This window comes from Gopherus evgoodei, chromosome 12 (assembly GCF_007399415.2).
Source record: "Gopherus evgoodei ecotype Sinaloan lineage chromosome 12, rGopEvg1_v1.p, whole genome shotgun sequence".
In the NCBI taxonomy this organism is placed as follows: Eukaryota; Metazoa; Chordata; order Testudines; family Testudinidae; genus Gopherus; species Gopherus evgoodei.
Genome location: NC_044333.1, coordinates 44090524 through 44114411, shown reverse-complemented (window position 1 = coordinate 44114411; position 23888 = coordinate 44090524). Strand labels below are relative to the sequence as shown.

The 23888-nt window shown below is 50.2% G+C and overlaps 1 protein-coding gene across 1 annotated transcript; it reads right to left on the bottom strand.

Moving 5' to 3' along the window:
- Positions 1 to 7621: 7621 nt before the first annotated feature.
- CHST4 (carbohydrate sulfotransferase 4) lies at positions 7622 to 9184 on the bottom strand. Its single transcript, XM_030581866.1, has one exon. The coding sequence runs from the start codon at positions 9177 to 9179 to the stop codon at positions 8025 to 8027; it is 1155 nt and encodes a 384-aa protein (XP_030437726.1). The 5' UTR covers positions 9180 to 9184; the 3' UTR covers positions 7622 to 8024.
- Positions 9185 to 23888: the final 14704 nt, after the last annotated feature.

The window sequence follows — 23888 nt, the reverse complement described above, 5'->3', positions numbered from 1 at the left end:
AACTGTTGTATGGAAGGCGGGTAAGGGGGCCCCTAGACCTGATGAGGGACGAATGGGAGGGGAAGGCCTCTCCCGAGGGAGAGTCAGTGGTGGAGTATGTCCTGACCTTCCGGGAAAGACTGGCCGAGCTCATGGGCCTGGCCAGGGAGAATCTGGCCCGAGCCCAGAGGAGGCAGAAGGTCTGGTATGACCGCATGGCACGGGCCCGTGCCTTCGCCACCGGAGATCAGGTGATGGTTCTCATCCCCGTGAGGAGAAACAAACTCCAGGCCGCCTGGGAAGGGCCCTTCAAGGTTATCAAGCAACTGAATGAGGTAAACTATGTGGTGGAGCTGTCAAACCGGGCACATCACCGTCGGGTGTACCATGTGAACAAGATGAAACCATACTATGACAGGGGGAATGTGGTGTTGGCCGTGTGTGGACATTGGGAGGGGCAGGGAGATGATCCCTTAGTAGATCTATTCCCTGGGACCAAAGCGGGTTCCCCCCTGGAGGCGATTCCCCTCTCTGATCAGCTGACCCCGGGCCAGCACGCTGAGATCAGGGGGGTGCTGCATCTGTACCGACAGCTGTTTTCCAACCAGCCTGGACGCACTAATTTGATTGTCCACCGGGTGGAGACCGGGTCACATCCCCCTATAAGATGCTCCCCTTTTCGGGTCACTGGTAAAACTGCCCAGGATCTTGAAAGAGAGGTCAGGGACATGCTGGCTTTGGGGGTGATCCAGCCGTCTTCCAGCCCTTGGGCCTCGCCAGTGGTGCTGGTTCCCAAGAAGGATGGTTCAATCCGGTTCTGTGTGGACTATCGAAAGCTCAATGCCATCACCGTATCTGATGCCTACCCTATGCCCAGGCCTGACGAGCTCCTAGACAAGCTGGGAGGTGCTCGGTACCTCACCACCAGGGATCTTACCAAAGGCTACTGGCAAGTGCCGCTGGACGCAGATGCCAGGCTGAAATCGGCCTTTATCACCCCTCTGGGGCTCTATGAGTTTCTGACCCTGCCCTTTGGCCTCAAGGGAGCACCGGCCACCTTCCAGCGCCTGGTGGATCAGCTACTGAGGGGGATGGAGAGTTTTGCCGTGGCGTATATTGACGACATCTGCGTCTTCAGCCAGACCTGGGAGGACCACATGTCCCAGGTTAAACAAGTCCTGGACCGACTCCGAAAGGCTGGGTTAACAGTAAAGGCTGAGAAGTGCAAGGTGGGCATGGCTGAAGTATCTTACCTGGGCCATCGGGTGGGGAGCGGCTGCCTGAAGCCGGAACCAGCCAAGGTGGAGGTAATCAGAGACTGGCCTGCCCCCCAAACCAAAAAGCAGGTCCAGGCCTTTATTGGGATGGCGGGGTACTATCGAAGGTTCGTGCCCCACTTTAGTGCCATAGCCGGCCCCATCACTGAACTGTGCAAAAAGGGGAAGCCAGACAAGGTGATCTGGACTGAGCAGTGCCAGGAGGCTTTCCAGGCGCTGAAGGAGGCTCTGGTTAGTGGCCCAGTTCTGGCAAACCCAGATTTTGACAAACCCTTTATGGTGTTCACCGATGCCTCAGACACGGGACTGGGGGCAGTGTTAATGCAGGAGGATGAAAAGGGCGAGAGACACCCCGTCGTGTACCTGAGTAAGAAGCTGCTACCCCGGGAACAAAGCTACGCAGCCATCGAGAAGGAATGCCTGGCCATGGTGTGGGCCCTTAAGAAGCTAGAGCCATATCTCTTTGGGCGACACTTCACCGTGTACACCGACCTCTCTCCCCTGACCTGGCTGCACCAGATGAAAGGAGCCAACGACAAGCTCCTGAGGTGGAGCCTGCTCCTGCAGGACTATGACATGGACGTGGTCCATGTGAAGGGAAATGCCAACCTGACAGCGGATGCGTTGTCCCGGAGAGGGGGCCCTGAACTTCCCCAGGTCACTGGGCAGAGTGACCCCGCTCAGTTCAGTCTCAAAGGGGGGAGAGATGTGATGCAGTAGGTACTGTCTGTGTGGGGAGTGGGAGAGCAGGGGAGGACTTTAGGGGATGGACGATGCCAGAGCCTGTAACCTGAGCTAGGTAAGGGAGGGGAAAGGTCAACACCTTTACCCGGGAAGGGGACAAAGGAAGGGAGTGGCAGGAGGGAAGCGGTTGGAGTTTGGGCTTGGGCGGAATTCAGGGTATCCTAGCTAGGATCCAAGCACCCTGAAAGCCCAGATGGACTCGGTGGAGGGGTCCTGATTGTGCCTGCAAGCTCTGCTGTAACCTGTGTTCCTGTTGTCCAATAAACCTTCTGTTTTACTGGCTGGCTGAGAGTCACTGTGGGTCCCAGGAAGAGGGGTGCAGGGCCGGACTCCCCCACACTCCATGACACCTGGTACTTAGTTGGAACCACCAACTGTTTTTGCAGATGCCAGTCTCCCTGGTGTCCACCAGAAAGAGTTTCCTTGTATAAAAGTCCTTGGTCTATAACAAACTGGGATCGATTAGAAGAGCTGAGAGGCGGTGGGTTGCTCCGTGCCACCGCCCAAGCTTTCTGAAGGCTGTCATCTGCTTCCTGCTCAGTCTGGAACTGTTCCCTCGAGGCTGGAGACACCAGTTCTTCCTCAGACTGTGGACTTGGGCTTGGTCCCTCTGGAAGCGATGTAGGTGATGGGGTTGTTTCCATGGCTGGTGAGCTGCTTTCCGCTGGTGCACCAGAGGGTATTTCATGCTCGGGCTGAGCCTCTTGGGTGTGATTGTCTGCTGCTTCTGCCAGTTCAGGCTCGCTGGCGCCCTCTGGCGTTGGGGTTGAAGATGGGTTTGCAAACGCTGGTGTCAGTGCTGGCACCGGTTCTGGTGCTGGCTGCTTTTCCAGTTCCGGGTCTGGGACTGGAAGTGCTGTGGCTGTTTCAGAGGTTGGCATGGAATCCGGGTCCACTACCTCTGTCTGGGTCTCTGGTAACACAGACAAGGCCTCTGTGTACGGCTCAGGAACGGGAATGGGTCGGGAAGCTTGCCTGGTTTGGCTATGTGTAACCATTCCCACTCCCTTGGCCCACCTCACCTGGTTGGCCAAGTCTTCCCCCAGTAGCATGGGGATGGAATAATTGTCATAGACTGCAAAAGTCCACATTCCTGACCAGCCTTTGTACTGGACAGGCAGTTCAGCTGTAGGCAAGTCTACAGCTTGTGACATGAAGGGGTAAATTGTCACTTGGGCCTTTGGGTTGACGAATTTGGGGTTGACGAAGGATTGGTGGATAGCTGACACTTGTGCCCCCGTGTCTCTCCACGCAGTAACCTTCTTTCCGCCCACTCTCAAAGTTTCCCTTCACTCCAAGGATATTTGAGAGGCATCTGGGCCTGGGGATCTTTGGTGTGATGGTGGTGTAATGAACTGCACTCGGTTGGGGTTCTTTGGGCAGTTGGCCTTTATATGTGCTTAAAGCATACACTTAAAGCATCTTCCAGCTGACTGGTCACTGGGTCGAGGTGGGTTACTGGAGACTGGTGAGATGGAAGAATAGGGCATCTGTGGCTTTCCTTGGGTTGTCAGTGGGGTCTTGTGCTGCCCTCGGTTATAGGGTTTATTGTTGGTGTGCCCCCTGGGGTATTCGCTCCCCTTGACAATAGCTTTTTTCTTTTCTGCCACTTCCATCCATTTGGCTCCAATCTCCCCCGCCTCGATTACCATTTTGGGCTTCCCATCTAGGATGTACCTCTCTATTTCCTCAGGAACACCATCTAAGAACTGCTCCATTTGTATCAGGAGGTGCAGCTCGTCCAGATTGTTAATCTTTGTTCCTGATATCCAGGCCTCATAATTCTTTGCAATGTGGTAGGCGTGTCAGGGGAATGACACATCTGGTTTTCATTTTAGGGTTCTGAACCGCCAACGGGCATGTTCAGGTGTTATCCCCATTCTGTATCTGGCCTTGGTTTGAAAAAGTTTATAATCGTTCATGTTCTCCTTAGGCATTTCAGCCGCCACCTCTGCTAAGGGTCCACTGAGCTGTGGCCTCAGTTCTACCATGTACTGGTCTTCAGAGATGCTGTACCCAAGGCAGGCCCTTTCAAAATTTTCTAAGAAGGCCTCAGTGTCATCACCTGCCTTGTAGGTGGGAAATTTCTTGTGATGTGGAACAATCATTGGCGCAGGGTAGTTAGGACTGGCTGGAGCATCCTACCTGGCCTGCGCCAAGTCCATTTCATGCTTTCTCTCTTTTTCGCTCTCTTCACTCTGTTTTTGTTGTTTTTCCATTTCTTGTTGGTGTTTCTCCCTCTCTCGTTGGTGGGCTGCATCTTTGGCTGCTTGTTCTCTTTTGTAGGCTGCTAGTTTGATGTTTTCTTCCCTTTTTTTCAGCTCCACCTCTTTTTCCCTTTTTTCCATTTGTCGCCTGGGTCTGCGTCTTTGATTTGTTCCTCTGCATCCAGCTTTGTCCTGGAAGTCATGGTTCCTGTTTTCTTGTGTTGGGGTGCCCTCTGCTGGTTTACTGTCTGAATTACTGTTTCTCTGCTGCCTGCTCTGTTGCTAAGCAACAGAGTGTTTCTAACAAGCCTTCCCGAATAAAACTAGAAGAAAAGGAAAACCTTCATTTGCATGTGTGTTCTGCTGATGTAGTTGACTCACAGCTGGAGTTCTATTGTCTAACAAAAGACCCCTGTTAAACTTAATGGCTCTTGCCTGAGGCCATATCTATGCACAGCCAGACGGAAGCAAGGGAAAAAAATTCTCTGGTTGCAGTTTAAAAAAATAAACCCCTACCCTCTGCTTATAACCAGCTAGCAGAGAAGCAAATTAATAATCTTACTGGCTTTTGGATTCTTATCCCACCACTGCCACCATGTCATAGTATTCTTTCCCAAATCTGGACCTTAGCGTCCAAAATATGGGTACTAGCATGAATTCCCCTAAGCTTAATTACCATCTTAGATTCTGTATCGCTGCCACCAATCAGGAATTCCTAGGGCCTGATACCCTCTGGTCCCCCCAAAACCTTCCCTGGGGACCCCAAGACCCAGATTCCTTGAATCTCACAACAAAGGGGAATAAGCCATTTCCCTTCCCCCCTCCTTATCTCCTCCCAGATCTTTCCCGCCCTGGGTACCATAGGAGATCACCGTAATTCAAATCCTTGAATCACCACTTCCCCTCCCTTCTTCCCCGGAGAGAGATACACAGATAAACGCCGAGAGAAAGGCTTTTCTTCCCTCCTCCCTTTCCTTTCTCCCACCACTTCCCTGGTGAGTACACAGACTCAAGTCCTTCGAGCCTTAACTAGGAGAAAAAAATCAGACAGGTCTTAAAAGCAAAACTTTTAATAAAAAAAGAAAGAAAAAAGGTAAAAGGTTTATCTCTGCAATTTAGATGGTAAACAGTTACAGGGTCTTTCAGCTTATAAACAATAGAAAGAAACTTTCTCCAGGAGAAACACAATTTAAGCTACTTCCAGCAAGTACACATATGCAAATGGAAAAAAAAAATTAAAAGACTATGACCGCCTTTTCTTACTTACAATTCTGAATAGATAAGAGACTGTAGCAGGGAGATTGGCAGAAACCTGGTTGCACCTCTAGCCCCATCCAGGACCCAGAGAGAACAAAGCCAAACTCAAACCCCACAAACAAAGGCTTCCCTCCATGAGATTTGAAAGTATCTTGTCTCCTGATTGGTCCTCTGGTCAGGTGTTTGCAGGTCACTGTTTGTTAACCCTTTTTGGGTGAAAGAGACATTAACACTTAGCTATCTGTTTATGACAGGTCCAGAGTGACCTAGACAAATTAGAGGATTGGGCCAAAAGAAATCTGATGAGGTTCAACAAGGACAAATGCAGAGTCCTGCACTTAGGACAGAAGAATCCCATGCACTGCCACAAACTAGGAACCGAATGGCTAGACAGCAATTCTGCAGAAAAGGACTTAGGGGTTACATGGACAAGAAGCTGAATATGAGTCGACAGTGTGCCCTTGTTGCCAAGAAGGCTAATGGCATTTTGGGCTGTATAAGTAGGGTCATTGCCAGCAAATCGAGGGACGTGATCATTCCCCTCTGTTCGACATTGGTGAAGCCTCATCTGGAGTACTGTGTCCAGTTTTGGGCCCCACACTACAAGAAGGATGTGGAAAAATTGGAAAGAGTCCAGCGGAGGGCAACAAAAATGATTAGGGGGCTGGAGCACATGACTTATGAGGAGAGGCTGAGGGAACTGGGATTGTTTAGTCTGTGGAAGAGAAGAATGAGGGGGGATTTGATAGCTGCTTTCAACTACCTGTAAGGGGGTTCCAAAGAGGATGGAGCTCAGCTGTTCTCAGTGGTAGCATATGACAGAACAAGGAGTAATGGTCTCAAGTTGCAGTGGGGGAGGTTTAATTTGTATATTAGGAAAAACTATTTCACTAGGAGGATGGTGAAGCACTGGAATGGGTTACCTAGGGAGGTGGTGGAATCTCCTTCCTTAGAGGTTTTTAAGGCCCGGCTTGACAAAGCCCTGGCTAGGATGATTTAGTTGGGGATTGGTCCTGCTTTGAGCAGGGGGTTGGACTAGATGACCTCCTGAGGTCCCTTCCAACTCTGATATTCTATGATTCTATGATGACAGCCAGAGGAGCCAGAGCTACGGCAGCGCTGTCCAGGTGCACCAGTGGGGAGCCAGGACTGAGCTACAGCAGAGGGCAGTGGGGCCAGAGCCATAATAACGGACGCCAGCCATGCCACAAGCAAATTGGAGCTGAGCACAGTGAACAGCAGGGGAAAGTGAAGCTTCCTGACACCTGGAGCCTGAGAGCGTGTTTCCCCCACCCCTCACCCCAGGGCAGGTGTCTGACCCATGGTGTCACAGCAGTGCAGCCAGGACTTGGGATGTGTAGGGATAGGCTGTGACTAGCCCCAGAGAAAGTGTAGTTGGCCATTGTGTTGGTTTCTGGATCCTTTCACCGTCTCCATTTTTCCCTGATTGGTTTACAGTTGCTGGTTAATAAATTGTACATGGTTTAAACTCAGTGCAATGATCACTGGAGCAGGGAAGTGGCCGGGGAGGAGAGAGTACCCCACAGTGGGGAGACCCTAGCCCCAGTCCTGAGCAACCCATGATGAGACTGGGGGTTAAGCCCCCTGTGATCCTGGCCCCAGCCTTATCGGGGTTACAAGGGCTCTGTCAGATGGGAGCAAGGCAGAGGAGTTCTCAAGCTCAAGCAGGCATCCAGTAAATATTGTTGAGGTGGCGACTCAGAACCTGTCACCTCCAATTCTGCCTGGGGCAGTATAGAAGCCAGGCAAATTCACCACGATAGCAGGACCATGCCCTGGTTACATGTAGTTTGACAGTGATATAAAAACTATCTCAGCGTACCAAGGATATTTGGGTTACCTGAGTTTTAAACCTGTTCTGGGACTCTTAATATTTGCATAGATTCCTAGATGTTTAAGGCCAGAAGGGAGCATTGTGGCCATCCAGGCTGCCTTCCTGCATAATACAGGACAGAGAATTTCATCAAGTGATTCCTGCAACAATCCCATAATTTATGATTGAGCTAGAGCATCTCTTCTAAAAAGACACTAAGCTTGATTTAAAAACTTCAAGTGCTAGATAATCCACTAAATCCTTAGGTAAAAATGCATAAACTCTGGGATTTACATGGAATTTGTACAAGTAGGGGCCTGAGTGTCTGACAGTCATTGTGCCATCTGGTCTCCAGGAATACACCTGCTAATTGTGGTTTTATTGGTGTTTAATTAAGTTGGCCTTCTGGGAGATTTCTGACTCTTATGGGTCTTGTTACTTGGATGTGCTGTTCCCTCTCAATTGCGTTTTCTCCTATTACTGTCCCATCTAAACAGAAAAAGCAGGGTTTGCTTTGCTGCTGGGTCTTTAGTGTGGAGACTGCAGAGCAGAGTTAGGCAGGGAAGAAAGTTAGCAGTGATCTCAGTGCCTCCAACTGTGCTCTGTTTCAGGTGCTATTATCACTCTGTATACATGTGTGCGTGCACACACACACATTTTCACTTTTGCACACAGTTCTGAATTCTGCAGCCTTCAGCTGACAAACAGGAGGCAAATTTTCTGCATTCAGTTCTCCGTGTCACTGGGTAGAAGGCTCTGGGTAAATAGCAGGTTCAGTGCCATATCCTTCTGTTCTTCCTCAGACATCACTAGTCGATAACCCAATAGGTCCATGGCATCTTTGCACACATTTTGCAACTTTGCTATTTTCTGGAAGGGCAGGTTCTTCCTCCAGGCCTGGGACACATTCACTGCATCTCTGGAGCCAATGTCAAAGGCCTGCGTCCCCAGGCCTTTCCCATGAGTGATGTTGTACACCCACACCTGAAGTTTGGGTGTGAAGTGGAGCTCTGCAAACTTATATATCTGTGCAGCCTTTGCCAGGGGATCACTGACAATATCTTCATAGCGCACCAGCATGTAGCGGCCTTTGAGGAAGCTGAGAAGGGCCTGGCTGCCTTCAGTGTAAATCCGGATGTGACTTTTACAGATTTCCTGCATCACGTTGTAGGGCCCCCTCTCCCCTTGGTTATTCTGGGGCCCCACCACAATGTTACTGTCGTACATGAGAGCAGTCAATGTTTTCTCACGAGAGTGGAACACAGCCCTGGGGTCACGAACCAAGTGAATGATTTTGAGATTCAGGGAGGGGTCAATGAGAAGGGGATAGAGAACTGTCAGATCAAAGAACCGGACCTCCTTGATGACTGTGTGGCTATAGGTCTTGCAAGCTTCCTCCACCTTGCTGAATGGGTACTTGCCACAAAGGGTCTTGCAGGCGGTTTTGGAAATGATGTGGTTGCGCTGGAAGTGGTCACATGCAGGGGGGGAGCACAGGGCCCGGCTGGCCTCCCACTGAAATAAATCAGATTTATTTCTCTGTGTAGACATGTAGGCATCAAACACAGACATGTCACACAGAAAGACAGACCTGATGAGGTCACGTGCTGCCATCTGTAAGGCTTTGGCCCTGTTCCGGTACATGGCTGTCCACACATGCCAGGCAGGCTCCATCAGGTAGAAGACATCAGGGTGCTGGCTGAAGAGCTGGCCAGTGAAGGAAGATCCTGACCGCCAGGAGGAGAGAATGAGGATGTGCACCTGAGCTGGCTTCTTTTCTTGGGGGGAATAGCTGCTGCGAAGCTGAGCGAGGAAGCAGATGAAAACAACTGACTGAACTCCCAGGGCCACTATCACTATTGTCTTGTTTGACTTCAGCATGGTGGCTAAGAGCCTGAGGAGAGAGAGAGAGAGAGAGTGCATTCAGATTGTTGGGTTCACAAACACCATGGGAAGCCCAGGGCCGGTACCAGCAAGGATGTTTCATGCCCTAGATGAAACTTCCACCTTGTGCCCTCCCCCATCCCCGAGCCCCTGCCCTGAGGTGCGCCCCCACCAGTGGCAGCTCCCCCCCTCCACCCTGAGGCACCCCCCCCACGGCAGCTCCCTTGTGCCCCGCCTCCTCTTCAAGCATGCTTTGCTGCTTCACTTCTCCCGCCCTCTAGGCTTGTGGCGCCAATCAGCTTCGGTGCCACAAGCCTGGGAGGTGGGAGAAGTGAAGCAGCCACGGCGTGCTTGGGGAGGAGGTGGGGTGGGGTGAGCAGGGGCGGGGAGTTCCCCTCGTGCCACCCCCACCCCTTACTTGCTGCAGGCGGCCCTCCCTGCGCTCCTCTGCCCCAGCTCCCTCCACCTAAATGCCGGCAGCAACTGGGGTGGACAAAGATCTGGCCGCTGCAGTCGCTGCTGAAAAAAAATGGCGTCACCCCAAATCCTAGCACCCTAGGTGACTAGGTCGCCTAAATGGTTGCACCAGCCCTGAGGAAGCTGGGACACTCAGGACTGGACCTCAGAGAAAACCGCAGCACGCCTGTTCTGGGGAAACAGAGCGCTGCCTTGCCAGCAATGACATTCTGGCAGCAAATTTGAATGGTGTCTGGTGAAAGCAGATAAAAGGGGCTGTGGGCCTGTTTGTGAGCCTACACAGTAGGAGAGAGTCAGATTGAATGCTATAGATGCCCACCTAGCTCTGTTGTTTCTGTGCTGCTGTAAGTCGCTGCAGCATCTTGCTCCTAACCCTTCTCCAGAGAAGGGAAAGACGTGTTTTTTCTCTTTTCCTTATCAAGAAGGGGTTTATACAGCCCCTGAGAAGCCAAAGTATTTCCCTTGATGGGGACATTTCCATTTTTTGAGCCTTGTCCTGGATTGAATTTCCCAGCTGGTGGGAGAGAGAGAAGCCTGGAAAGCTCAGACAGCTGCATGGTGCAAAGCAGCTGCATCACAGCTGGAGCTGGGAGGCTCCTAGCTACATCACGGCTAGTGTCCCCTGATATGTTTAAAAATCAGTGTTCTGTTTTTAATTATACTGACTTGATGGTTGTTATTGTTGCAATATGGCCTAGAGATCCCAGTTGGGCTGTGTGAGCTAATGAAGGAAGGCATTGTAGACACAGAGAAGAAGATGACAATCCCTGCCTTGAAGAGATTACAATCCAAGTGGAAAATGAGAGACATCAGGTGGATGCATCAGACAGGTGAGGGAGCCCAGCTAACTATAACTGCAAATAAATAACTACTTCTCACAGGCCTCTGGGAAACAGGGATCTAGCATTATTCTAAGTTTACAAATAGAGAAACTGAGGCATGAGGCTGACACATGATCTTCTCAGAGCCTCTCTTATGCACAGGTATCTGCACCATGGCTTCCTGAGCCACCCCTCGCTCCCCTCATCCTGTGTTCAAGCCTCTGGCACATGCTTCCACGTACAGCCTCACAGGCATGTCTGTAAAGTGCCCAAATGTCCCATTTTTAAACAGCTTGTCCCTGAAATTTGGAGCCTTAAAAGAGACCATCAGTTCCTGAGCTCCTGTCCTGCAGGGCTATGGCAATTCAGGGATGCCATTTGCTCCAGGCCAAATTGTTGGTGGCAGAAGCACTTCCAAACAGAGTCTGACATCAACGCCCAGCCAGGAGGAGCAGGGCTTTCCTGGCCTGTCCCAGCACAGGAGGCAAGGGATGGGGAGGGAACTAGCTCCCAGTGGCAAGGGGTCATGCTGCTGTGAATGGTTTATTGTGCCTCAGGGTCATGGGCAGGATCTGAGACTCAGCAACAGAAAATCATCTCGGACTCTTGCCAGCTGCATCCTTCATTTTAATGAGAAAGGACGTTGTAAAATATCAAACACCCTTTATGTGTAAACAAGGGTAGCTTAGGAACGGGTCGCCACCACTGCTGTCGCTTCTGCATAAAACTGAGCAACAGGGTCAGCTCCTGCCCAGCTCCCTGCCTTGAGTGACAACTGTCACTCCTGCTGCTTGCTAGGCCTGAGATCAGTCCCTCACTCAACCCCCCCCCATCCTGAGTGACAGAGGTCAGCCCGCAGCTAGCCCCCCTTACCCTGAGCAACAGTGGTACCTCTTCCTGCACCCTGAGCGACAGGCTCATTCTACTGTACATCCTGCTGTACCTGTTGAGCTTACAGGGGAGTTGTCAAGGTTCCTTCCCCACTCTGAACTTAGCATACCAGCTACTCTCACAGACAACAGATTTAAAACACAGAGGATGTTCCCCTGGGCACAAATTTAGTTACACAAAAAACAAAACCCAAATACCCAATTTGATTCTGCCTCTAATTGCATAAGACAGGTTACAAAGAAATAAACATAAACCTATTTATTCCTTTCTAAAACTTACTACTCTGATAAGAGGCTGGTTCCTTTATCTTTTTCACTCCAGCTGAAACTGAAACTCTAAACAAAGGAAAAACTTCCCTCCTTTCTTTTGAAACATCTTGTTCCCACATTGGTCCCTCTGGTCAAGTGTCAGCTAGGCTAGGTGAACTTTTTAACCCTTTACAGGTAAAAGAGGCATTAACCCTTAACTATCTGTTTACGACACTGAGCGACAGGCTCATTCTCACTGTACACTCTACTGTACCTGCTGAGCTTACAGAGGAGCTGGTAGGGTACCAGCACAGGTTTCCTCTCCCCAGCTGATCTAGGGAAAGAGGAAGCCAGGAACTCTTTATAATCAGCTCCTACCTTGAAATGGCTGTCCTTGGGAACAGGTTGCCCCAGCTGCTAGGCCAGGCTTTCCCAGGTGGAGCAGGGCAGCCAAATGAACATGCTCAATTGAGAGGACCTGGCACACCCAAAGCTGCACCCGAAAATGAGGCATTGTTTAATGAGAAAGGGGCACCCAAAGGGGTGACTTAAAACCAGTTTAGTTAAACCAGTGTACAGGGCTGTGTGGACACTTGTAGTTAAATGTAAAGCAGGAGGACTCAACTCAAGAAGGAATCAACTTTAGCTAAACGGAACTATGAGCATCCACACAGCCTTATGCACCCATTTAACTAAGTTGGTTCAAAAGTCACAGCGGAGGCTAAACTGGTGCAGTTTTCTTGTGTCGACAAGTCTTGAGAGTGACACACTTCCTTTCTGTTAGTGAGATAGTCAGTGTAAAAGCCTGCACAGGTCCCTATTTCTGAGCCTTAGGCGGCAGCATATAAGACATGATGAACGAGCTAGCATGTCTTAGGACAGTGGTTTTCAAACTGTGGGTCATGACCCGTACTGGGTTGCAGAATGTCAGGCACTGGGTCGCGGCACCTCTGGTCAGCACCGCTGATGGGGCCATTAAAAATCCTGTCGGCGGTGCTGCCTGGCTAAGGCATGCTAGTCCCTTTCTGTTCTGACACCGTGCTGCACCCCAGAAGTAGCCAGCAGCAAGTCCGGCTCCTGGGTGGGGAGGCCACGGGGCTCCACACGCTGCCCCCGCCCCGAGCACCAGCTCCACACTCCCATTGGCTGGTTCCAACGGGAGCTGGAGGAAGCAATACCTGTGGGCAAGAGCTGCACAGAGCCACTTGTGTGCCTCCACCTAGGAGCTGGACCTGCTGCTGGCCACTTCCGGGGCACAGCATAGTCCGAAGTGCCAGGACAGGCAAAAGTCCACCTTAGCACCCACGCTGTGCCACTGACTGGGAGCCACATGAAGTAAGCCCATGGCACAACACCGCACCCCAATCCCCCCCATCCCTGACCCCACCCCAAAGCCTGCACCTCCAGCCCAGAGCCCTGACCCCCTCCCGCACCCCAACCCTCTGCCCCAGCCCTGAGCCCCTCCAACACCCCAAACCCCTCACCCCCAACTCCACTGGGTCACAGACATCAACAATTTTCTTCAACTGGGACACCAGAAAAAAGGTTTGAAAACCATTGTCTTAGGAGACTGTACAGCCTCCAGAAAGGGCCCCAGCACACTCCACATGCTGACACGTCCCAGTGGTTTGTGTTGCAGGAGGTTTGTCACCTATGTAAACATTCTTGCTGGATTCCTCTAGCACATAAGGGAGGTGAAGCTTCCAAAATGAGACATGAAAACCCAAATATCTCCCCACTCAACCAGGCTCTCAGTGTTTCTCCAGAAAAAAATGTCTCCTTGGGTCCCCCCACCCCATGTACCCCAGAGGTGATAGTTACTAGGTAGGCAATTCATACATGAGGTCAACCTAATTCTTATGGGAACAAGCATACTGATGAATCTACAAGCCGAGTTGATATCAGAGAGGAGAAGGGAGTATGTTCTGCAGAGGCTGCCCCAATGTTGGCCAAAGATGTTTCGCACCCTAGGCGAAACTTCCACCTTGCGCCCTCCCCCGTCCCCGACCCCCACCCTGAGGCTCTCCCCCCCACAGAAGCTCTCCCCCTCCGCCTTGAGGCACCCCCCCACCCCAGCTCACCCCTGCTCTGCCTCCACCCCGAGCATGCCGTCGCTGCTTCACTTCTCCCGCCTCCCAGGCTTGCGGCACCAATCAGCTTAGGCGCTGCAAGCCTGAGAGGCAGGAGACGTCAAGCAGCCACAGCATGCTCGGGGAGGAGGCGGGGCAGGGATGAGCTGGGGCGGGGAGTTCCCTTCGTGCCGCCCCCCCCCTTACTTGCTGCAGGCGGCCCTCCTTGCACTCCCCTACCCCAGCTCCCTCCATCTAAATGCCGGTGGCGACCAGGGCGGCTGAATATCCAGCCGCCGCGGTTGCTGCCAAAGAAAATGCCGCCCCCCAAATCCTAGCGCCCTAGGTCACCTAAATGGTTGCACTGGCCCTGCCTGCTGTGTAACATTGGCCAGAGACATGCCCCAGGATAATTCCTGCAGAGCTCTTCGAAGAATACCCAGTCTTGATTTAAAAATGCTCAGTGATGGGGAAACCGCCATGACCCTCGGTAAGTTGTTCCAACGGTTAATCACGCTCACTGTTGGACAAAGAACGGGTATGGCTACGGGCTCTACTGACAGGTGCTTGCACCATTCAGCTCTCCAGCCAAGTTAGACTGACCATGTGCTTGGGCACTGCCCTAGAGCTGCCCCCTGCTTTGGAGCACCATCTCTAGCACTGGCTTGCTAGTAGATTGAAGTGACCAGAGTTTGGAGGGCCCCAGTGGCACTGGTGAAAGTGTGCACTCCTACATCCATGCAAGGATTGGATTTTGCAGGAAACACAGTGAAGGGAGAATAATTTGTCCAAAGCTGGAAGGTACTGCCCACCTATCTGTGGCTTAAACACTGATTGACAGGCAAGTACATGAGCCCAGAGCCCCACCTGCCGCTTCTCCGGAGGTATAAATAACTCACAATATAGAGCTCTTTGCATCTTGTACATTTTTTCCTTTTTATATATTATGCAACTGTGTTTAGCACTGATCTCAGGGTATGGAGCTGCAAAGAGGCTGCATTTTCTCCCTTCAAGTTCCTTCTGGAACAGGACTCACACCCATTATGTGATGAGCACTGTTCCTTCTGTAGGAGCCAAGCTGGCACTGGGCCCCAATTACACTTCAACAAAAGTGTGTTGTTCTTGCCAAGTAACTGCTTTTCAGTTTCCAAGCCCAACTAAATAATAATCTGCCAATTGTCGTCATCATGTCCATCAGAAGCGCAGTGTTCCTGCACAGCAGTCAGAGTGGGGAAGGGCCCTGGTTTAAGAGTCCGAGGGTTGTTCTTAACTTCCCATCACATTGTGGTTAGGCACTGAAGGCAACCACAACATTTCCATGCTCCTTACCTGCCTGGAGAGGCCTGCCACTTCCCACTCTTCTGAAGGACTTAGAATGCGCCTAAAATGCAAATTAAGATGTGATTGGCGCCTGGGTAGGCCTACCCTTGCTATCTTTTATCTAGCTAGCATGGGTAACCATGGTAGTGAAGACATGACAGCACAGGCTTAAGCGTGGCTAGCAACCCAAATACATACCCATGGTACCCGACAGGCTTGTGCTGCGGTAGCTAGCCCATGCTAAAGTCCTTGCAGCTACAACTTCACTAGTATTGTTACCGGTGTTAGATAGAGGAACGCGAGCGTGGGTATGACTAGCCATGCTACTGTTACACCTTAGTTTGTGGTGTGGATGTACCCTGTGTGTGCTGGAGGCAGAGGGGGACTGAGAACAGAATCCAGGCTGCCTGCCTGCAGTACCATTTGCATTCAGATTTTGAACTAAAATAACAAAGTCAATATTTCTGCACTCAGCATCTTGGCAGTTCCAGGCACAGCTCACAGAGTCCAGGCAGCCCCAGCTCCTGCCCCCCCTGCTTTCAGAACTGAAGGCATGCTCCAGATTGAGTCACTCAAACCCCTTAGTCAGACTGGAGAAAGGACCTGGCCCGCACTCTCCTGGCATCTCCTTTTGTACCTGTCTTGACGCCCAATATTCCGTAAATTGTTTTGGTTTCTTTACCTCTTATTGGATTACAGGCCTCCATCCCCCACAGCCCAGTCCTCTTTCCTGCTCTGGGCTCTTCTTACACTATAATTAGAAGGGCTGAATATTACGATTGGGTGTCTAAAGTTTTTAATGCTGTGGAAACATTGTCTACTTGTTTGGGGTTCACAGTCCCGGCTGAGCCTCACAACACGGAGCATCATGCTGGCTTCCAAGCCTCACGCATGCTGGATAACCCCAGTGATGACAGGTCTCATGTGCCATTATTCGTGATAATTTGTGGTATGTTAGTGCCTGGGGCCAATCGAGAACCTGTGTGCTCGGTGCTGCACAGACACATAGCAAGAGACAGCTCCTGCCCCTTACAGGAACAGACTAAGCAGACAAGGCAGACGTTAGGCAGGGACATGCAGAGCCAGGGTTTACATATAGCATGTTAGTGCCACCTTTTGGGAAGGGGGCTGGATTTTTAATTCTTTGGGTGGGTTTTCTGGGCAGTGAACAGCTAAAAGGGACCTGTTGTAACACTTGGGCCTAGCAGGCTTTCCTCAACTGTGAGCTCAGGATTGGAAAGTAGGTGAAAGTTTATAAAATATTCCTCCAACAATAAATGTTGATGGGAAAGGTGCCAAAGTGCTGGCTTGCATGTCAGCCCCTCACACAGCCTTAGCATGGATGCCTCACACACCAGGCCTGATGGTCAGAGTGTAGGGTTGCCAGCTTTGGTTGGATAAATTCCTGGAGGTTTCATCACATGACATTATCTTTAATTAAAGATTAATCTTTAATTCCTGAAGACTCCACGATAATCCTGGAGGGTTGGCAACCCTATCAGAGCAGCTGACCACAGGCTGCTCCCACTGCCTTCTGCTGGCAGGGTGGGCTCTCAGCACCTAGCAGCCAGGGACCCCAGACATGTACTGTGTTCATCCAGAAATCTGTTAGATTATTTCCAAATGATTTAGTCTGACCCTCCCCCCTCAAACCATCCATAAATTCAGCCAAGTTAAATTGTTGAGGCTCCTCACATCTTCTTGCCTGGCGACAATAGCCCATGCAGCCAGCTCACAGCATCACCCTCTTCGCTCTGAGCTGGTTCCTGGTGCTGGCACTCCCCCCACACACACACAGCCGGTTACCCATTCCCGTCACTCCCCAGTGAGCAGCCCAGCTGCACCCCTCACCTGCGGGCAGCACAAGGCCCTGCTGCAGCCAGTTTGGGTGACACTAGCAACCGCCACTCTGTGACCAAACTAGTTACAGTGATTTCATCACAACACTAGTGATTTGGGGGTGGTTTTATACCAGTCTTATCAAAACGTGATGAAAGGCGCCAGCACACAAATGTCCCCTTATTAAAAGTGGCCACCATCTCCTATTACTGTCAATGGGCCTGCAGCCAAGGAGATGCTGCCGTTTACCTGCAGTCTGTCTGCACACGGGAGTGAGGCTGCCCTTGAGAAATTGAGACACGAGGTGAGGGAGAATATAGCTTTGACTGGACCAACTTCTGTTGGGGAGCAAGACAAGTGTTTGAGCATGCTTGGAGCTCTTCCTAGGTCTGGGAAAGGTTCTCAGCTTGTCACAGCTAAATACCAGTTGGATCAGATTGTTCAGCATTAGTTAACACATATTCTGGGTACCAGTCAAGCTGCCACCCCTCCAGTCATTTGAGAGCTCATGAACTAACTCACACAGGACAATGATAAAAGATAAAAACACGCCATCTCCTGTGGGTGACACTTCTCACAAAGCAATCACTCTACGTCTGACCGAGCAGCCTTGTCCTCAAAGGAAACCTGCAAGACACTGTCAAAAGATGAGACTGGGAACTTAAATTCATAACTTTGCTAGACACTAAAAATCCTGGACTGAACAGAGACACTGGATTTATAGCTTATGACAACAATCTGTAACTCATGAACAATCCTCCCAGCTGCCTTACCCCCCACCCGCCCCCTTCACCTTGAATGATCCCTTGAACTATGGGTTGACTATTTGTGCGAAGCAATCTGTTAACCTGGTAGTGAGCTGCGAGGCCGAGTACGTTCTCCAGACCTGAGGAAGAGCTCCACATAAGCACGAAAGCTTGTCTCTCTCACTCACAGAAGTTGGTCCAATCAAAGAAATTACCTTACCCACCTTGTCTCTCTAATAGCCTGGCACTGACACGGCTAAACCAACACTTACTAAAGTTGGCTGCCACCTGCCACTGCATTCAGGGAAGATGAAGCCATGTCCACAGGCAAGAGGGCAGCCACACTATGGTTCAGGGGGCTGGACAGAGCACCTTGACTGTGAGAAGTGTCAGGATCCATTTACACAACAAAGAAAAACCTGTGGCTGGCCCATGCCAGCCGACTCACACTTGCCGGACTTGGGCTGTGGGGCTGTTTCATTGCTGTGTAGAATTCCAGGCTCAGACTCAGGCTCCAGCCCAAGCCCTGGGACCCTCAGAGCCTGAACTCCAGCCCAAGGCCGGAAATCTCTACAGCAATGAAACTGCCCCACAGCCTGAGCCCAAGTCAGCTTTTTCTTTGCTGTGTAGACCAGTGGTTCTCAAACTTTTGTGTTGGTGGCTGCATTCACATAGCAAACCTCTGTGTGCAACCTCCCTTTAAAATTAAAAAAACTTCTTTACATATTAACAACAAGGAGTCCGGTAGCACCTTAACGACTAACAGATTTATTTGGGCATAAGCTTTCATAGGTAAAAAACCCACTTCTTCAGATGAATGGAATGAAAATTACAGATGCAGGCATTATTATACTGACACATGAAGAGAAAAGAAGTGGAAATCCATCAACCTCATCAAAAACTTCACACAGATACAGACAGACATCATCTTCCTCTCCAAGCGCAAACAGATGGACATCATACTAAATGGACTGAAGATAAAAAATCCATTGCAATCAACATACTACATTGACTATGATGAGAGATTGTGTCACACACTCTCAAAGAAACTGAGGAACTATCTGATCAGCATCCTGTACAGCAAACAGGAGAAGATCAAGAATGAGCTCTCAGAACTGGAGACCCTCATACAAAACCAACCTTCCACACAAACTTACATGTGGCTGGACATTACAAAAACGAGACAAGCCATTTACAACACACACTTCACTTCTCTACACAGGAAAAAGGACAGTAAACTATCTAAACTCCTACATGCCACAGGGGGCTACAACAGTGGTACCCTCAACTCACCCAGAAATATTGTTTATCTATCAAACCACACACTTAGCCCAGCGGAAGAGTCTGTCCTATCTTGGGGACTCTCTTTCTGCCCCAGTACCCCTACGAACATGATACAGTTCTGCGGTGATCTAGAAGCCTGCTTTCATCATCTCTGACTCAAGGAATAGTTTCAGCACACCACTGAACAGTGCACTGACCCATAGGAACCCTCCTATGAACACTACAGGAAGAAGAATTCTGTGTGGACTCCTCCTGACACTCAAAATGACAGACTGGACTTCTACATACAGCGCTTCCACAGATGTGCACAGGCTGAAATTGTGAACAAACAACATCACTTGCCCCATAACCTCAGCTGTACAGAACGCAACGCCATCCACAGCCTCAGAAACAATTCTGACGTTATAATCAAAGGAGGTGCTCTAGTCATAATGAACAGGTTGGATTATGAACAGGAGGCTGCCAGGCAACTCTCCAACACCTCATTCTACAGGCCACTATCCTCTGATCCCACTGAGGAATACCAAAAGAAACTACACCAGCTGCTCAAGAAACTCCCTGCTATAGCACAGGAACAAATCTACATGGACACATCTCTAGAGCCCCGATCACGGATATTCTATCTCCTACCGAAGATCCATAAACCTGGAAATCCTGGACACCCCATCATCTCAGGCACTGGCACTCTTACAGCAGGATTATCTGGCTATTTGGACTCTCTCCTTAAACCCTACACTACCAGCACTCCTAGCTATCTTCGAGACCCCACCGACTTCCTGAGGAAACTACAGTGCATTGGTGATCTTCCTGAAAACACCATCCTGGCCACCATGGATGTAGAAGCTCTTTACACCAATATTCCACATGAGGATGGACTACAAGCCATCAAGAACAGTATCCTCAATGAGGCCATGGCACACCAGGTGGCTAAGCTTTGTCCTCACCCACAACCATTTCAGATGTGGGGACAATGTATACCTTCAAGTAAGCGGCACTGCTATGGGTACCCACATGGCCCCACAGTATGCTAACATTTTTATGGCTGACTAAGAACAACACTTCCTCAGCTCTCGTCCCCTAACACCGCTGTTAGGATATAGATATCCAGGCCTGTCTGCAAAGGCGTATACTTTAAGAATTTAGGTGTATTCTTATCACTTAGCTAGTTATAGAGGTACAAAACAAGAATCAAAATCACAGTCTGCCTGTGTAAGGACCTTCTCTCACTATGATAGTCTAAGGCCTTATTCATAGACTAAGGCCTTTGGCTAAACAGCAGGGGCAGCCATACGCTGGGAAGCAAACGGGCACTAAAATAGGGCAGTTTTGGGCTGTTAAAAAGGTGATCAAATTTATCACCTTCAGAGAAAGAGAAGAGTCTAGAAGATTTAAAGAAAACTTTGTTTGATAGTATCCTGTCTGGCAAGAACTCACTTATCAATAGCTGGGATGTGAAATCCTCATTTCTTTGTTGTTCTATCATTGAAGTCCCCATTTCCCTATTTTTTGTCTGTATAATCTCTATCTGGTTCTGTGATTGTTTCTGTCTGCTGTATAATTAATTTTGTGGGGTGTAAACCAATTAAGGTGGTGGGATATAATTGGTTAGATAATCATGTTACAATATGTAAGGATTGGTTAGTTAAAATTTTAGTAAAATGATTGGTTAAGATATAGCTAAGCAGAATTTAAGATTTACTACATAGTCTGAAGTCAATCAGGAAGTAAGGTGGGAAATTGGAATCGTTTTGCTAAGGGGGGGAATGGGAATAGGGAATGGGAACAGGGACACAGGCAAGGCTCTGTGGCATCAGAGCTGGCAAGAGGGACACTGAGGAAGGAAACTGGAATCATACTTGCTGGAAGTTCACCCCTGTCATTAAAAGACAGTAAAGGGTTAAAAAGTTCACCTAGCCTAGCTGACACCTGACCAGAGGAACCAATGGTGGGGGGGACAAGATTTTTCAAGAGGAAGAAAGGAAGTTTTTGCTTTGTTCTGTTCATTAAGTTCTGTGCCAGAGTGAAAAGATCCAGGAATCAACCAGGGTAGTGAGTATTAGAGAAGGAATAAATTAGCTTATGTTTATTTCCTTTTGTGACTTCGTTTTGCATAAGAGGGGGAATTAAATTGAGTTTTTCTTTTGTGTAACTAAGGTTTTTGCCCAGAGGAAAATCCTCTGTGTTTTTGAATCTGCTGTCTGTGAGAACAGCTGGCATCCTAATATCACAGAGGTTTTCCTTTCACCCTTCTTCTTTATTTAAAAGTTTTTTCTGTAAAACCTGATTAATTTTTCCTTGTTTTAAGATCCAAGGGGTTTGGATCAGTGTTCACCAGGAAATTGGTAGAGAAGTCTCTCAAGGTTACCCAGGGAAGGGTTATAGTACTTGGGAGGGAGATATTTGGAGGGAAGACCGAGTTCCCAAATGACTCATAAATGATTGTTTAAACGATTTGGTGGTGGCAGCGTACTGATCTAAGCTGGTAATTAAGTTTAGGGGTTCTCATGCAGGTCCCCACATCTGTACCCTAAAGTTCAGAGTGGGGGTGAAACCTATGACATGGTGGCAACAGTGGGATTCAATTGACCCAAAAGCCAGTAAGATTTTTTTCTCTCCTTTTGGGCTGCTTGGGAAGCAGTGAAGAGAGATATAGATCTTATCTCTCTTTGCCTGAAGGCAGAGGTGTTAAGTTTTTTAACAAAGGTTTTTGTTGAAAAAGGTTTCAAGCTGTGATAGCTAGCAGATAATTAACATTTTGCAAAAGAAGTCACAAAACCAGTTTTTCTTGTTTCTTACTCTGGGGGAGGGGGGAAAGATGACAGAAAGGGACACATAAAAGAAGCTAAAATTGACCAGATTTGAGGCTGAAGAAAAAGCAAAAAGAGAGGCAGAGCAACTGCCCATGAAAGAGCTTTGGAAATTGAAAAGGCAAGGGTTGAAGCAGAAAGGGCCAAGGAAGAGGCTGACCACCAGATGATTATGGAGATCCAGAGGGAATCCCAGGAGCATGCACTGGAGTTAGCAAGGATTCAGCAGAATACACCAAACAATCCTAACAATCCTCCATGGATTGGAGCAGTTATGTCCACAGTATGATGAATCCAGTGATATTGCTGAATATTTTTTCACCTTTGAGAGACTGTGCACCCTGCATACCATTCCTGAAGAACAAAAGACGACTACATTGATAGCAAAATTGACTGGAAGATCTCTGGATGTATTCAATAAAATGCCTGTTAGGGAGGCTTCTGACTATGGTAAATTTAAGGATTTGGTTTTGAAACAATTTCAAGTTACACCTGACACTTACAGAGTCAAATTTAGAACCCTTCATACAGGGCCTGGACTAAGTAATATGGCTTATGTACACCAAATAAAGGATCTGATGGAGAAATGGGCCGACAGCAGGGGTGTAACTACCTTTGAAAAAATGGTTGATTTAATGACTCAGGAACAATTCCTGAATATGACCAAGGATAATATAAACAATTTTCACCCCACCACCAACCTCAGCCTGGAGCAGTCCACACAAGAGGTCCACTTCCTGGACACTACAGTGCAAATAAGTGATGGTCACATAAACACCACCCTATATTGGAAACCTACTGACTGCTATACTTACCTACATGCTGTAGCGAGGCCCCCTGGCTCTCCGCCGCGCCTGAAAGGGACGGGCCAGAACAGACGCCACAGTGGGCGGAGCCACCGCTGCCAGTCCCTGCCCCCTGGAAGTTAAGGGGCGGGACAGGAAATAAAAAGGCCCGGCTCCAGCGCTCAGTTAGGTGCAGGCCACCGGAGGGACAGGCGCTGGTGCTCAAGCTCCCGCTGGGCCCAGCCTGCCCCATGCTCGGTACCCAGAAGATCGCTGGCCTGAGCTTCCTCGTGGCCGGTATCCAGAAGAGCACTGGCCTGAGCTTCCTCGTGGCCGGTATCCCGAGGAGCTGCCTGAGCTTCCCTACGCCCGGTACCCAGAGGAGCTGCCTGAGCTTCCCCACGCCCGGTACCCAGAGGAGCTGCCTGAGCTCCCCTACGCCCGGTATCCAGAGGAGCTGCCTGAGCTTCCCTACGCCCGGTACCCAGAGGAGCTGCCTGAGCTTCCCTATACCCGGCATCCCGAGGAGCTGCCTGAGCTTCCCTACACCCGGCATCCCGAGGAGCTGCCTGAGCTTCCCTACGTCCGGTATCCCGAGGAGCTGCCTGAGCTTCCCCACGCCCGGTACCCAGAGGAGCTGCCTGAGCTTCTCCACGCCCGGTACCCAGAGGAGCTGCCTGAGCTTCCCTACACCCGGTATCCAGAGGAGCTGCCTGAGCTTCCCTACGTCCGGTATCCAGAGGAGCTGCCAGAGCTTCCCTATGCCCGGTATCCAGAGAAGCTGCCTGAGCTTCCCTACACCCGGCATCCAGAGGAGCGACCTGAGCTTCCCTACGCCCGACATCCAGAGGAGCTGCCTGAGCTTCCCTACGCCCGGTATCCAGAGGAGCTGCCTGAGCTTCCCCACGCCCGGTATCCAGAGGAGCTGCCTGAGCTTCCCCACGCCCGGTATCCAGAGGAGCTGCCTGAGCTTCCCTACGTCCGGTATCAAGAGGAGCTGCCTGAGCTTCCCCACGCCCGGTACCCAGAGGAGCTGCCTGAGCTTCCCCACGCCCGGTACCCAGAGGAGCTGCTTGAGCTTCCCTACACCCGGTATCCAGAGGAGCTGCCTGAGCTTCCCTACGTCCGGTATCCAGAGGAGCTGCCAGAGCTTCCCTACGCCCGGTATCCAGAGAAGCTGCCTGAGCTTCCCTACACCCGGCATCCAGAGGAGCGACCTGAGCTTCCCTACGCCCGGCATCCAGAGGAGCTGCCTGAGCTTCCCTATGCCTGGCATCCAGAGGAGCTGCCTCAGCTTCCCTACGCCCGGCATCCCGAGGAGCTGCCTGAGCTTCCCTACAGCCGGTATCCAGAGGAGCTGCCTGAGCTTCCCTACGCCCGGTATCCAGAGGAGCTGCCTGAGCTTCCCCACGCCCGGTA